At 37.5% G+C, this 14,986-nt stretch overlaps 2 protein-coding genes across 3 annotated transcripts; one reads left to right on the plus strand and one right to left on the minus strand.

Moving 5' to 3' along the window:
* Positions 1-1,299: 1,299 nt before the first annotated feature.
* LOC110020636 (E3 ubiquitin-protein ligase RNF144B-like) lies at positions 1,300-2,289 on the minus strand. 2 transcript variants are annotated; one of them, XM_020718800.1, is made up of 3 exons: positions 2,212-2,289; positions 1,496-2,131; positions 1,300-1,368 (listed from the first exon to the last, which is right to left on the minus strand). In XM_020718800.1, the coding sequence occupies exons 1-3, from the start codon at positions 2,238-2,240 to the stop codon at positions 1,311-1,313; spliced, it is 723 nt and encodes a 240-aa protein (XP_020574459.1). In that variant the 5' UTR covers positions 2,241-2,289; the 3' UTR covers positions 1,300-1,310. The 2 variants fall into 2 exon arrangements, with proteins under 2 accessions (XP_020574459.1, XP_020574460.1); XM_020718801.1 differs by having other exon boundaries at positions 1,496-2,081; positions 2,212-2,287.
* A 5,776-nt stretch (positions 2,290-8,065) lies between these two features.
* On the plus strand, positions 8,066-9,868 carry LOC110020629 (low temperature-induced protein lt101.2). The gene is made up of 2 exons (XM_020718787.1): positions 8,066-8,183; positions 9,582-9,868. Exons 1-2 carry the CDS (start codon positions 8,103-8,105, stop codon positions 9,663-9,665), a joined length of 165 nt encoding a protein of 54 aa, XP_020574446.1. The 5' UTR covers positions 8,066-8,102; the 3' UTR covers positions 9,666-9,868.
* The last annotated feature ends 5,118 nt before the right edge of the window (positions 9,869-14,986 follow it).

Here is a 14,986-nt window from a genome sequence, read left to right on the forward strand (position 1 = left end):
GGATCAAGTTTTTGGCTTTTTACTAATTAAGAATAACTATTAAAAAAGTTAAGCATAAATCACATACATCGCATTTTACATCTATATAGAAAGTCGGGATCAGGTTACTATGACAAAAATATAAATTTGTTCCAATTTACCGACGACTACCTCAACGGTTATATCTAATGGCTTATCTATGCAAAATCATCTGCTAAATATGACAGTTTTAGCCATTGTAATTAGCCACATCTTCAAATTCATCATAAAGTGATGATCATCACTCTTTGGAAGACAGTTAGTAAGTAAAAGCCATTAGTTTATGAATTGCCGACAAGACTCTTAACTATGATTTTAAAACTATCAACAAGCTGTTAAAAATTTTTTAACGTATGGTTTTATGATTTTAATCGATGGCATATGGCCTTCGAAAATGGAATCAATTTTTGTAGTGTGTTGTAGGATCCTTATTTGTCGATGAATCACACCAAATGAATAAAGTGTGCGACAAGAGATAGAGAGAGAGAGATAAATCAATAGAAATGAATAGTGATTTAGAGGAAGTGTATAACTCTTTATTCATAAAATGACAATCTGTTTATAGATAAAAGGGGTACCATTTGTGAATTTACATGTGCCCTTATTTTAATAGGGGACATGCTTATTATTATAGGTTTGGTGGCTCTAAAGTTCAGCTGGTTAGATTGATGAGCACTTTAACATGCCCTGCTGGTCTGCTAAGCTAGAGATATCCATCGATCGGCCTGGTCTTGTATGCCTATCGGTCGCTAGGTTTGATACTATTAGTTGGCTAGACTCTTTATGCAAAAAGGTCAACAATGTTGACTTGGTCAGTTAAGTGGAGTCGATCAGTTAATGAGGCATGGCCTTTGACTCTCGATCCTCGATAAGGAACTCTTGTTGGCTAGGCGGAGCTAGGCTATTAGATAGAGAGTGAATCACCGTAATCTGATAGGTAGCCGCTTTTAGACGAATGGATCTAAGGGGATGGCTGAGATTGAGGCTGTAGAGTACCTCTGAGGGAATTGTCAGACTTGAGGGGTTAGCTTTTCCCGTTGGGATGGTTCCATCATGGGGATGCCTTGGATTCCCGTGTACTTAGCGGCTAGTCAAACTGCTCGAATGGGCCGGTTGGATGCCTTGGATTCCCGTGTACTTAGCGGCTAGTCAAACTGCTCGAATGGGCCGGTTGGATGCCTTGGATTCCCGTGTACTTAGCGGCTAGTCGAACTGTTCGAATGGGCCGGTTGGATGCCTTGGTTAATTTTGGTCTTGCTGCTTCTGATCGGACACATGGGCCCCCGAGTCTCCTATTGGAGGGCCCTCCTGCAACACGTCTTATCCTGTCTGTGCCGCCGGTAGATCCTCCTGTGATTCATGTCGGTACTTTTTTCTTATACATATACAATAATGCTTTACTTGAGAAGTTTGAGCTAGCACATACGTTCACGTACATTCAAACAAAAAAAAAAATCTTGAAAAAAATAACATATACCTGCAATGAACATTGTCACAGCCTCCATCATGCTCTATAATCCTCTCGCAGTCACTGCACGTAACCCAAAACTTCTTCTCCGCAAGCCTGTACAACTTTCTATCATCAGCCTCCAATTCCGCTGCAACAACCGATTTCTTATAATCATCACACGACATCAAATCATGCCATGGAACGTGGCAGTTCAAGCAGAAACGCTGCTTGCATTTCTTGCACTCTGCAAGCCCAGAAGCATCATAACAGAGCTTCGCAAGCTCTTCCTGAGGCAGCCTCGCTTCAGCCTTCGAGTGCAGAGCCGAACACTGTTGGTTTGCGCAGTAAGCTCTTTCCTTAACAGGAATGGCCTTTTCATCTCTAAGCATGCTCACCATTGCCTTGTGGCTCGGAGATAAGACATGCCAATATTCTTCATCTTTGAGAGATTCTCCACAGAATATGCAGGTAGCAGGGTAGCCATCCAGGTGCAGAAGGTACTTGAGGCAATATAAGCAGAACCGATGAATTTCTTCCTTGAATTTGCTGTAGTGGGAAACCATTTCGGATGGAGATCTGTCAAAGGTGCAGGCTTTACATACTTCATTTTCCCCTGCAGATGTTGATGGCTTGTCCGAGTCAATTGGGGCTTTTTCCTCCGACCTTGAAACAAGAACAAAATAATCTCCTTCCGTATTCTAAATCATCGTACAATGAAGAAGAAGAAGAATGAATTTTTTCACCTGGAGGGCTCTGAAGTCGAAGAAGACATTGATAAATTGCGTCCTTCTTCTGTTTCAGTGGCTACCGGATTGGTACGTTCTTCTGAGGCCGTATTAGCGGGCGGGAAGGCTCAGATCCTATAAAGTGGGCCCACTTGACGCTGCTGACGTGTCCTTTTACCTAGTCTTTAAAAATGTGATTGTTGCGTCATTAGTACCGTAAAACAGCTCGTTGTTTGTGAACAGCTCGTGTTCAACTCGTTAAGTGTCTCATTTTCGGCTCATTCGTTAGTTTAACGAGCCAAACACGAACAACACGAGCTAAAATTTATACGTTCGTGTCTACTCATTTTGGCTCAAAATACTACTAATCAATTATATATATCTAGATATCTCTTCGATGAATAGTACTTTTAAAAAAATTAATTAACTATAAAACTACAAAGATTTATAATCAATTAAAGTATTAATTACAAAAATAGAATTAAAATTATTAAATCGAATTCAAATGATGTTTTAATATAAATTCAAATGATGCTTTAATATGAACAATAATTTTTAAATCTTGCCCGAATCACTGACATCTTATGACTACGTGATTAGAGTTGTCAAAACAATTCTTTGTTCGTAAACGTCTCGTGGTCATGTTCGGCTCGTTAAACAAACAAGCTGAACACAAATACACTTTTTGAGCTCGAAATATCTCATGTTCGGCCTGTTTACACCCCAAGCGTTATAACGGAGAAAATATCAGTACATTTTGAGTGCAGTGCAAGTGTACTACTTCCTTATTGGTTGTCCTCACGCACCTAATATTTTCTTAGTTATCATGCGGGCGGAGTGAGGAGAAATAAAAAACAGGGTTTTTGTTTTGGATTTTCCTTGGTGGCTCTAACAATGTAATCATGGATATAGGGTTTGAGATTTAAAGTATAAAATTAAGATGGAACTTGATGGGCATTCTTGTTGTGTTTTTAAAAAAAAATTGTTATTTGATGAAATCATGTATAAGTTGATTTTAATTTATAAAATAATTATGATGTATGCAATTTATAGGTTCTAGATATTATGTTGGTTTTATTTCTTCTTTAGAGGATAAATATTATTTTGATAAATTTTTAAAATTTGCAAATGTAAAATCTTAGTTAATTTTTAGTTCAAATCAATTTGAACGATCAATTATATTGTCGGAATTGTTAGGTTGGATTGTGACCGTAAATGAAAAGAAATACTTTTCTTTTGCACTTTTAATGCATGTGAATCCTTTTTGTCACAAAATTGAAATATGTTCTTTTTTGTCTATACCTTGGTTTTTGCTTTGTCTTTTATTTTAGTTTGTGTTGTCGACTCTGTATATTATCACACTTGTTTGGTAGCTCAGTGTTTGGTTATAGGTAGTGCAATAATCAGTTAATCTCTGAAAAATCTCCTGTAATGATTTGTCTTTTATTTTAGTTTGTGTTGCCGACTCTGTATATTATCACGCTTGTTTGGTAGCTCAGTGTTTGATTATCGGTAGGGCAATAATGAGTTAATCTCTGAAAAATCTCCTGTAATGATTTGTCCGTTGCCCCTCACGGAACTTATAACTGCTGAGCAGGAGATCATTTTCGATAGTGATAAATTTTGAGTATGTCAGTCAAGCCTAAAGGATATTACTATAAAACAATACACTCCATAAACAATTATAATAACAAACTTTTAAGTGTCAATTTGGTGATAATATCATGAGAATGCATCAGAAAACTCATGACAGAGTGTTCGGTTGCAGACCACCAGGACATTGAACCTCGCTAGGGGGTAGCGATCCTTCAGGCAAGCAACATTCAAATTGGTAATGCTCATGCACATTCGTCATTTACAATTGGCCTTTTGGGCCATGACTACATTAGAGAGGCAACCGACATCCTTCAAATTCAACACCTCCTCCTTGATTAGTCAGGCTAGTTCTGTCACCGAGTTTTTGATTCTCTGCTTATCAAGTCAGATGGTGGTATTTACATTGAACCAATGTGAGACAATGTTGATCAGTATTCTTGACATCTTAATTGATGACCAAGCGAAGAAGTTTTGATGCTCCCGAAGCATATGGATCAGTAGCTCCCTGTGTCCTGCAATAAGATTCTCACTCGATTTACCAGGCTCTCTATTAGTAAAGAGGATTTTCGAAGTGGTCTCGTCTGTCTCGAGACCCCATTCCCTTCAGTTCTGCAGGGGACTACTTCAAATCTCCCCAATTGTTGACCACTTCTCGTTCACTAGGGAATTTCACCGTTAACGTGATATGTGGATACCACAGCCTTTAATCGGTTCAACAATGGGTAGCTAAAGAATGTGATGTAGGAGGCGGTGAGTCCACTGTTAGAAAATATTCCGTGTGAGTGACTTGCTTTCCAACCTCTCGCCAGGTGACCGCCAGTGGAATTGCTCCTAGGGCCTCTTTTGTATCTCTTAAAAACCATACAAAGAGCTAGTCGGTGCCACCAACTAGTCGGTTTGAAGACTCAGGTTATCAAACACCGATTAGAATAGTATGTTCATGGAGCTATCAATTTCGATTAGGATACTCCCTACCTGACAGTTGTTGATTACCGCCATTACAACAATGACATCGTTGTAAGGATTTCCCCTTGGAGCTAGAATTGCATTGGTGAATGCGATGAGGGGTAACTTCCTCCGTTCTGCATGGAAGCGACGCTTTACAGTTCCCCTTACTGAGACCTTTTCTGGGAGGTTCGTCGGGATGACTCATTTCCTTCAAATATGGTTGGGATTGTTTTGGTGATATGAATAATTTTCACCCCAATAGGTTCGTCCTGGGCTTCACAACTTGGGCCTTTTATTGCCTCTGTATCATAGCTCTAGTTGCCAGAAACTTCTTAAACTTTCTGGCCCTAATCAACTCCTTGATCAAGTTTCAGAGGTGTCTACACTTCAATGTGTCGTGGTTGTGGTGGTACCTGCATTATTTCTTTGGATCCCAAAGGAAAGCGCCAACCCTGATTAGCGGTGCCTACTTGACGTATTCTTTATCCTGAATGGTGTCCACTATCTCTTCCATTGACACTCTCAATGAATTGGCCTGCGGGATTTCATAATCATTATACAATGATCATAGTGTTGGATTCGTCTCTCATAGTATTGAACCAATCATTGGTTAAGGCTCCTTGCCTAACCTCCCTGATTGTTACTCCAGACCGCTTCTCCATTATTATGAAGTGGCTGACCATCTCAATACCGAGGGCAGGCGAGTGGTCATAATTTTTATTTCGTCTTCCACCCACTATTATGTGAGGCTATCTTCTGGGGTCTATTATAAGATGGCTCGGGTTTTGTGATAATTTCATATGCGTTAATATACTTGTTGGCCATCTCTAGCAATTTAGCCACTTTAGGTTTCTTCCTGACCGATGTCAAAATGTAACCTCTTGGACTTCAAACTCTGTGTTACGGTGCCTTATGCCATGTATGCTTCCAGATTCTTCACCTCCAACATCTCCCTCTAAATGGCTTGTAGAATGAATGAGTGCAAGTGAGAAAATGAATGAGCGCAGGCTCTGATTCAATCCTTGCTTAAGCTACCTCTTCTTTAACCTTCAGGCGCTCACAAACTGTGCCAAGAAAAGTCTCACGAATCGAAAGAACAAGTAATCACTCCAGCCGTGAGTGAGTTGAAGCACCTTAGAGCTAATAATCTTAGGGTAGTGAAGAAAAACCAACATTTGAATGTGTCAGAGACATTCAACATACACACCGATGATTAGAACGAAGAGAGGTGGTCATTAGGGTCCAATAAACCCTTGTAAGCTTCTAAAACTAAGAGTTTTAAACTTATACATGGTTCAACTCTGGAGAATTGGAGAGAAAACACATTCTTTGATTGTTGTGGGGCCTTAGTATGCCAAAACTATTATCATTCCATCACTATAGATCCAACACTATGCAGGTTATGTAATTATCTAGCTCTCTCTGAACCAAGGATCAACCTTTTGCTATTGTGTGCCAACGTCGTTTCTAAGGGAGGGTTCTGCCCTATAGAAGTGCATTCTCCTCTTAGAGCATGACAACCCTAAGGACCTCAGCGATCTATCATGACACCTGATTCGCTATTTAGCTCCTCAGCTCTTGCATATCTTAATGCACAAACTCCTCTTTGAACTCTCTAGTACATCCAACATTCACCATGTTTTTTTGGTGGTTTTTCTCTTGTTATTGTGCTCCTTTTCTTATTGACGACATGATTCCATGCTCATCGTACCTTTTAGGATATTGAATTCAAACTTGTCCCGAGACACACCCAAGGAATAGAGCATAATAAGGAGAGAAAAATAGAGTACGATAATGAACTGTGACAATGCGCAGCCTTATTCATGAAATGAGATGAGTTTTTAATTTATATATATTTGGACCACGAAATTACACCTGTACTCAATGTAAAATAAGTACAGTAGGGGGGTATTTAGGAAATAGAAATAAATTAGGTCGGGAGCCCCAAAAAGACGTCCAGTCGGTTGTACAATAGGGGGACCATAGCTTGGGGGTTGGTGAAATAATACATACTGTCGATTAGGTAGCCATGCAACCTCTATTTTATGTCCGGTTTTGTGTGATGAATCCTGTTGAGTATGGAGGTTATGCCGGGACACCCTTGGTTTGGGTTATTGATTTTTGCTCTATTTGAGGGTTTGCCTTCAACCAGCTAGCAAGAGTCGGGCGGTCCAGAAGTGGACCCTTGATTTTATTGGTGTGGGTCCCCACCTCTGACGTTTTTTTTCCCTAGTGATTGTTGGATCTCATTAAGATTTGTGCAAACACATTAGGGTTCTTCTAGGCTGAGGTCAAAATGTAACCTCTCAGACTTCAGACTCTGTGTTATGGTGCCTTGTGTCATGTTCGCTTGCAGATTCTTCACCTCCAGCATCTCCCTCTAAATGGTTTGTAGAATGAATGAGTGCAAGCTCTGATTCAATCCTTGCTTAAGCTGCCTCTTCTTTTGCCTTCAGACGCTCACAAACAGTGCCAAGAAAAAGCCTCATGAATCGAAAGAGCAAGTAATTACTCCGACCGTGAGTGAGTTGAACCACCTCAGAACTGATGATCTTAGGGTAGTGAAGACCAACCAACATTTGAATGTGTCAGAGACCTTCAACAGACACACCGATGATTAGAACGAAGAGAGGTAGTCATTAGGATCCAACAAGCCCTTGTAAGCTTCTAAAACTGGGAGTTTAAACTTATCCGAGGGTTCAACTCTAGAGATTTGGAGAAAGAACACATTCTTCGATTATTGTGGGGCCTCAGTATGCCATAACTATTATCATTCCATCACTATAGATCCAACACTATGTAGGTAATGTTAATCTCACCTATCACGTCTTTTCTTTTGTGATCGTTGTATCTCATTGAGATTTGTGCAGATACAGTTTATATATATAGTCCGCACGAAGGAAATTGCTCTGAAAGCCTAGGAGATTAAGAGAGTTGCAAAAATGAGATAGTACGATGTAATTGATTTTCGCTCAATTTAAGGGAACTTTAGTGACACAAAAAATGACTTTTATGTAAAAATATAAACCTCATAAATTGATTATATCTTTTATTTACAGCACACCAAATATAAATATTTCAACAATTCATGCATCAAATTTACAGTACATGATTAAAAGTACCAACCAAACAGCCCTCCTACGCAATTAGTAAGAAAAAATCAAAGTTAATACAAAAATAAAAACAAAACCAAACTTATCCTACACGCGGCATCCTCTCACGCAGAGACGTGGCATGCACGAAATACACGTGGGAGCAAACGAAGCCACCTTCACCAACATAAAAGGCCCATTTCTCCTACTTACAATGCACAACAATTACAGCAATTAATAGAAAGAAAGAGAGAGCTCTTTAGTAAGAGAGAAATGGCATCGGCAACGTTCTTAGAGGTCATACTGGCCATCATCCTTCCTCCCGTCGGCGTCTTCCTCCGTTTCGGCTGTGGAGTGAGTTTATCAAACTTTTATTATTATTATTATTATTTTATTTTTAGATTTAGAGAAAATTCAATGTTGTTTATAGAATTTAAGTTTTTTTCTCTTAAATTATATTATAGTTTTGTATTTTATAAAAACATCACCCGGCAATAATTTTGATATTTCATCTGTTCTCTGCTCTCTTGAATTGTGAGAAAATTTTGCGTACGTAAGACATACACAACGCTACGTATGTAAGAGAGGTTAGCCAAATGATATTGAGGGGTTATATCCGCGGTATATCCTTCTAGTAAGTTGTGTGTTTCTGTTTTCATATATTTATACGTTACAAGTTGGTTACAGAGAGGTTACAGGGTGTATAACACGGATATATCCCCCAATAGCCTCTGAATAATCTTCCTGGCATGCTAGCATTGCGTAAATCTTAGGTGCGCATATTTTTTCTCCTTGAATTATAGTAATATAGTTCTTAATGGAAAGATTTTAAATTTTTTTTATAGATAAACATGATATTAAATCATGTAAATAACTTTTTTATATTCATCTTAAAATATATTCAATGAATTTCAATCCTATCTTTACCTACTGTTTTTCCCTTCATCAATATATGGCAAAAGATTTTATATTTATGGTTAGAGCTTTTGAATCGAAAGATTTTTGTACATACCAATTCTTTTTATCTTTTTATATATCTAATACTTAAAATTAAATTTTTACATATACGACTAGGGCTGTTAGAACGGCTCGTTGTTCGCGAACAACTCGTGTTCGGCTCGTTTTGGCTCGAAATACTACTAATCAATTTATATTTATATTTAATGAGTAGTATTTTTAAAAATTTTAATTGGCTACATGACTACAAAGATTTATAATCAATAATTAAGAAAAGAAAATAAAAATTAGTAAATTAGATTCAAATGATGTTTTAAATCTTGTCCCAATCCTTAACATCATATGACTGTGTGATCAGGGTTGTCAAAATGACTCTTTGCTTGTGAATGATTCGTGTTCGGCTCGCTAAGCAAATCGAACATTTTTTTAGCTCGAAATATAAACGAGCTGAACACAAGTGAACATTTTTTGAGCTCGAAATATAAACGAGCTGAACACAAGTTGAGTCTGGGCTCGCTTGTATTCGGCTCATTTACACCCCTATATACGACATTATCTATATATGCAAAGATATATTTCACTTTTCTAAAATGTTTGAACAGTGGTATTTTTTTATGTAATTGAAAGTTACGTGCTATAAAATTAAAAAGACATAGTTTAAGTGTTAGATATGTAAATACATAAGAATTTGGTGGTGTGTACATAAACGCACCTTTTGAATTTAATCTTATTACACTGAAGTTTATTCTAATGAAAAACATGGGCTAAAATATGTAAATCTTTTCCGATGTGCAGGTGGAGTTTTGGATTTGCCTATTGCTAACCTTGTTGGGATACATACCGGGCATAATCTACGCCATTTATGTGCTGGTTGGATAGCTCCTTCGCCTTGGACAGAATATGATTCTAGCCTTGATTGAGACTATTTTATTCAAGTTTGGTGTGTTTAGACTGCAAATGTGTACTTATTTTCTTCATGTCCAGTTTGTGTTTTAATGGCAAATCATTTTTCATATTTCGTTTTCATACTTTAAATTAGTGGATTCAATCTTTGGGGCTGAGAAAATTGTGTTTTTCCTTTTAATACAAATGAATTACAAATTTTTTTATGTATGTATGTATATATATATATATATATATTATATATATATACATGCATGTAAAGTAAAATGTTGGTGTTAGTTATAAATAGAGAAGAATTGGATGGCATGCATGTGAATGCGCGTAAAATTTTATAATTATTGAGCTGAATAAAACATTGTATTAAGATCGAGATTGAACTCGTTTATGCCCTTAAAATTAGATTAATATATATATATACATACACATATGTATGTATGTATGTATGTATGTATATACATATGTGTGTGCGAATGACCTGAGTTATTGGTGTGACCTCCGGCGTAATCCCCTCGGGTCGGGGTTCGAATCCTGTGGTGAGGGCACATAAGTGTCGTCAATCCTTTTGGGGGGAATTACTGGACCAAATGTTGATTTTATATATATATATATATGCTCATTCCGACAGGATAAACTTGCCGGTGGGGTTCCTCTAGTAACGATTAGCTGCACTAATTTTTTATTATCAATATGAGATTGCAAGACAGCTCATAATATATTTGTATATATATAATCCAAATACATAGACCAGCTGTAATTTTCCTCCCGCGTGCAATTAGTATGAAATTTGATGTTTTCTTATTGTTGTTTATCAAACTCTGATTTAGTTGACAATTATCTGATAAGATTTTAACCCTAAAAAACTTGATTCGGAAACAGTTAGTACTGAAATATATAATATATAAGACTTGGATAAGATGGTATGAAAGAGTTTTGACTGTAGCGACCGATCAAGATTGTGCCGCTCGAGACCCAGCACGGTCGCATCCAATAGGGCATAAATGAGATATTTGTAAAAGAGGAAAAATGCAGAAAAAGTAAAGGTGAATGAGATGATTTTGTACATTGTTCCTATAAATTGTACTCCATAAGCTTTGCCTGTTCAATAATCTAGTTAATTAGGCTTCTTCGCCACAATTTGCCTTCAATATTTGTGTGTTTCGTTGTTAAGGTATATGGCAAAATCGTTATTTGCATCGAATTTGGATTGTAAAAGGTACAATCAAATGAAAGAATATTATGCACATAATCGAGGGAAAATTCATGTATAATCAACTTGATTTTGGGACCCTTCACAAAAAGGACCAATTGTGGCTCTTTAGAATATCTTTTCAACCTCTATGAAGACCTTAGTCCGAAGAAGAGCTACTTATCAAATTTTGTCTAAGTTTGTCCTAATAATAAGGCATCTATAGGGGGTTCCCTCTAGAAGACCTACTGAAAACCTTCTAGCTGACCTATGGCCTTCTAGTCGATCTAAGGCCTTTCGGTAGACCAAACGATTATCAGATGACCGATGCAAATATCAATGGGCCATTAGTGCCCACTTTAAATATTTATAAATATTAAACAACCACAATGATAGTTACATATATTGAAGTATCCTAACGTTAGTTATAAATACTAAAAGTGTAATGGTGCATTAATTGCTTGCAACGATTCTATTAAAATTTAGAAAAATATGTAAATTACTAGACAACCCCAATGATCTATAAATTGGTATTCATTTCTTCAAAAGAGATTATTGAATCCATTTTCAGAAAACTAGTTTTATTGTGCATTTAATTTCTCTATTTTTTCCTTTATTCTTCTCATCCATCCACTGTGTTGTTCCTTGAGTGTTTTGATCCAAATAATTGGATTTAACATCATAAAAAAGTGTGGTGAGCATAGTGTGGTGAGCGTAAAACCGTGCTATCAACAATAAGAGGAACGCGCCATAGAGAAGAAACCCGCTTGGGAGAAATCTCTAACATGAAGTTTCTTCGAGAATTTATGCAACAACAAATCCCGGGTCTCCAAGACCTAATAGCGAGATAAACAACAAAATTGTCCCGTGCTATACTTAATGGGAGAGCACAAGCTCCTCCAGAGCCAAATCCTTAAGCACATGAACCTCAAGGCCACTTGAAGGCTTAGGGGGCCAAACGAGGTGCAGAATCACAGTACCAAAATAGTGTTCGGTCCATACCGAGGACCATACCACAAGGGGGGAGGGGGTGGAAATGGAAGTCTACCGTTGGTCGGAGAATGCATTCCCCTTGTAGATCATTGATGCAGAGTCTCCCAAAAAGTTTAAGCTTTCATACTTGGAGCCCTATAAGGGCTAGAGCGATCCAACCAATCACATAACATCGTTTGAGTCGGTTATATTCATTCTCAAAGTTTTTGACATGTTAAAGTGTCAGTCATTCTATACCACACTTAGGGTTTCACTTCTCAGGTGGTTCAATGGTCTCCTGGCAGGAATTATTACTTCCTCAGTGCGTTTAAGAATCTATTCATGGTACAGTTTGCTAGCGCCCAAAAGTCTCTCAAGGAGAGGTTCCTTGACACATCAAGTAGGGGCCGAATGAGATATGAGAATATGTCACTCATTTCCCAAAAAGAGATGCCATATTAGCAAAGGGCAACCTGACATAAGAGTTAAGAAGTTCACAATTTAAATACATTCTGGTTTTACATAAACCTAAGATTTTGGCTGACCTCTTGGAATTGGCTAATGTGATTATCACGGTGAAAGAATATGTCAGCCCACCTTATCTAAAAAGTGATAAATCTGACCGCAACTCAGAGAAAAAGGCTCGAGAGATGATAGGTGGAGGGAAAAAGAGGTCATTACCTCAAAGGAGAGAGATGTTGGTTGTCTCATGGTGGCAGAGAGGCTAAAATAAGTTTACAATGACGGAGTTCATGAGACTAAGAAACATTGAAGCCCACTTAAGTGAGGGCTTCAATAGAAGAGTTGGTGGAAGCTATTCAAGCTAAGTACACCAAGAAAGCTCCACCTTTGAGAACCAGAGCTTTCTTCTAGATCACCAGTAAATTTTGCAAGTATCATAAGGACTATGATCATGACACAAGAGTACTGACTCCTTCGAAGTATGGTCGAGGAACTGATTCAGGTTGGAAAACTCAAAGAGTTTTTCTCCTCAGAACAGAAACATAGAGGTGGGGAAAACTCCCTCTAGAAGATGGCTCAGATGAACCCGTCTAAGTAAACACTATCCACATCGTAGGGATACTACCAACTATACTCAGTGGAGACTCGATCGAAAGAACCTATCGTAATAGGCTAGGAGCAGAGGAGTACTTTCGTTGCTTCGAAGTGAACTTCCACGGGGATTTCTTACAATGACACCATAGTAGTTATGATGATGATTAATAACTACTAGGTAGGCAACCTCTTAGTTGATAAAAGAGTTCGGGGAATATGCTATTTAAATCAGTTTTTGAAAAAATGCATTTGTTGACTATTCACCTAGTTAAGCCTACCGGCCCTCTGTACTGGTTTTTCGGTGAACGAAAGGAAGCATTATGCATAATCTTACAATGCAATCTTCGGTCACTTCCTGCTCAATAATTTTAGAGAAATAGTATCCACCTATCACGTGGCAGTGAAGTTTATGTGCAACTAGAAAATAGTAACTATTCGTGGTAATCTAGAGCAATCCTGATACATGATACCTCTGGGCAGTCAATAGTGTGAAGCATAAATGTTAGACAATCAACACCAACTAAAGGAGGGGTCTCGAAACTGACAAAACTATAATCGAGATCCCCATTGCCTTCGATGAACTAAGTAAATTCTTTTTAATTAGAGAAAGTTTTCTTCGCCTAGTAAGCCATTAAGATGCCAGACATCTGCTAGACATAGAAAGTCATCACATAAACGTCAATTCAGTAGCCTGACTAATAATAGAAGATCAGAACATCAGTCATGACTTTGGCCGGGCCGTTTCAAGAGGAATCAAAGAAGTTGGGAGGTGCAATATCCATCATAAATATCCAATATGCTCATGGTATGACATCACCTACATTCCAGAATAACGATCAAGGCTCAAACTCCTAGTAGAATTCTCCAAACAAGGTGAATCAAATGAAGAAACAGATGTTAGCGACTGAACCTGAACTTTGTACATTGATGAAGCTTCGAGCCAGGCAAGCAGAAGGATCAAACTGATACTGAGCAGTTTGACTTGAGAACATCTCTATCACCCGGTCACCATTAAATTTGATGTCACAAAAATCAGGCATAATATGAAGTACTGATGGTCGGTCTGTGCTTAGCTCTCAAAATGGGTGTCTGTCATCTGTTAATAAAGTTAGACTTTAGTAAATCAGATCAACGAAGAATTCAAAGCCAGAGATGAGATGATGATCAAATTTTTGAACAAGGCAGAGGCAAAGTAGGGAAGTATACAAACTTATGGATTGAGCACATTAATCAGAAAGAAAACTAAGTGGCAAAGTTTCTGTTACATTTACTTTAGAGAAAGGAACCACTTAAGGTTTTTTTGAACGACCATTGAGGAATTGGAGACCATGGAGATGGAAGCTAAAACCATAAAGAGTTGGATGGATCCCTACATCCAAACCTAAAAACATGAAAGGACCTCGAAGAAATAATAGACCTAAGGAGATTCAAATTTTGAGCTGCTCAATATCTCATCATCGAAAAATTTTTCCGAAGGCGACTACTTCATTACTCCTAAGATGCGTAAAATAAAATGAGACAAAAGAAATCTATTGGGAAATATACTATGATGAATGTGGGAGCTATACTGGAGGAAAGACCTTAACACATCATGAAGAGAAATTCAAAGAGGGAAGTGGACTGTAGAAAAAGATTGTCTTGGATCAAAGAGAAATTTCATTCAAATGTATGCTTCCTTTACTTTTTTGTAAAAGTTAATTTTCTTCCAAAAATTAGGATATTATTGACTTTAAACTAGAAGAGCAATCAGGTTAACAAATATTTTCTTAGTAGAATGGAAATATTACTATTAAGATATTACAATTAGACATGAGAATAAGGAATCATGTGAGATTTTGTAGGGTTAAGGGATCTTGACCCAAATATGAGGCTCAAATATTTTTCATGTCTAAGAATAGAGCAAAGAGTGTTTGTCCTTGCATGTCAACTATATTAGAATAGAATTTGGTGGAAAGATAAATAGAATTTCTCAAAATCCAACTCACGAAAGACTTTCTATCTTTAGTAAAAACCCAAAAATCACTAAGATTTATTTTAATATATTAGGAATTTAAAGAACTCCTTAAACAAATTGAAACATTTT

Source organism: Phalaenopsis equestris, unplaced genomic scaffold (assembly GCF_001263595.1).
Source record: "Phalaenopsis equestris unplaced genomic scaffold, ASM126359v1 Scaffold000105, whole genome shotgun sequence".
In the NCBI taxonomy this organism is placed as follows: domain Eukaryota; kingdom Viridiplantae; phylum Streptophyta; class Magnoliopsida; order Asparagales; family Orchidaceae; genus Phalaenopsis; species Phalaenopsis equestris.

Excerpts from the sequence above, each read along its gene's own strand:
- LOC110020636 (XM_020718800.1), bottom strand. The coding sequence starts at position 2,240 with ATGTCTTCTTCGACTTCAGAGCCCTCCAG. Across the intron at positions 2,132-2,211 it reads TCGACTTCAGAGCCCTCCAG|GTCGGAGGAAAAAGCCCCAA; the intron begins GTGAAAAAATTC and ends TCTTGTTTCAAG. Across the intron at positions 1,369-1,495 it reads TGTGACAATGTTCATTGCAG|GAGGATCTACCGGCGGCACA; the intron begins GTATATGTTATT and ends CATGAATCACAG.
- LOC110020629 (XM_020718787.1), top strand. The coding sequence starts at position 8,103 with ATGGCATCGGCAACGTTCTTAGAGGTCATACTGGCCATCATCCTTCCT. Across the intron at positions 8,184-9,581 it reads TCCTCCGTTTCGGCTGTGGA|GTGGAGTTTTGGATTTGCCT; the intron begins GTGAGTTTATCA and ends TCCGATGTGCAG.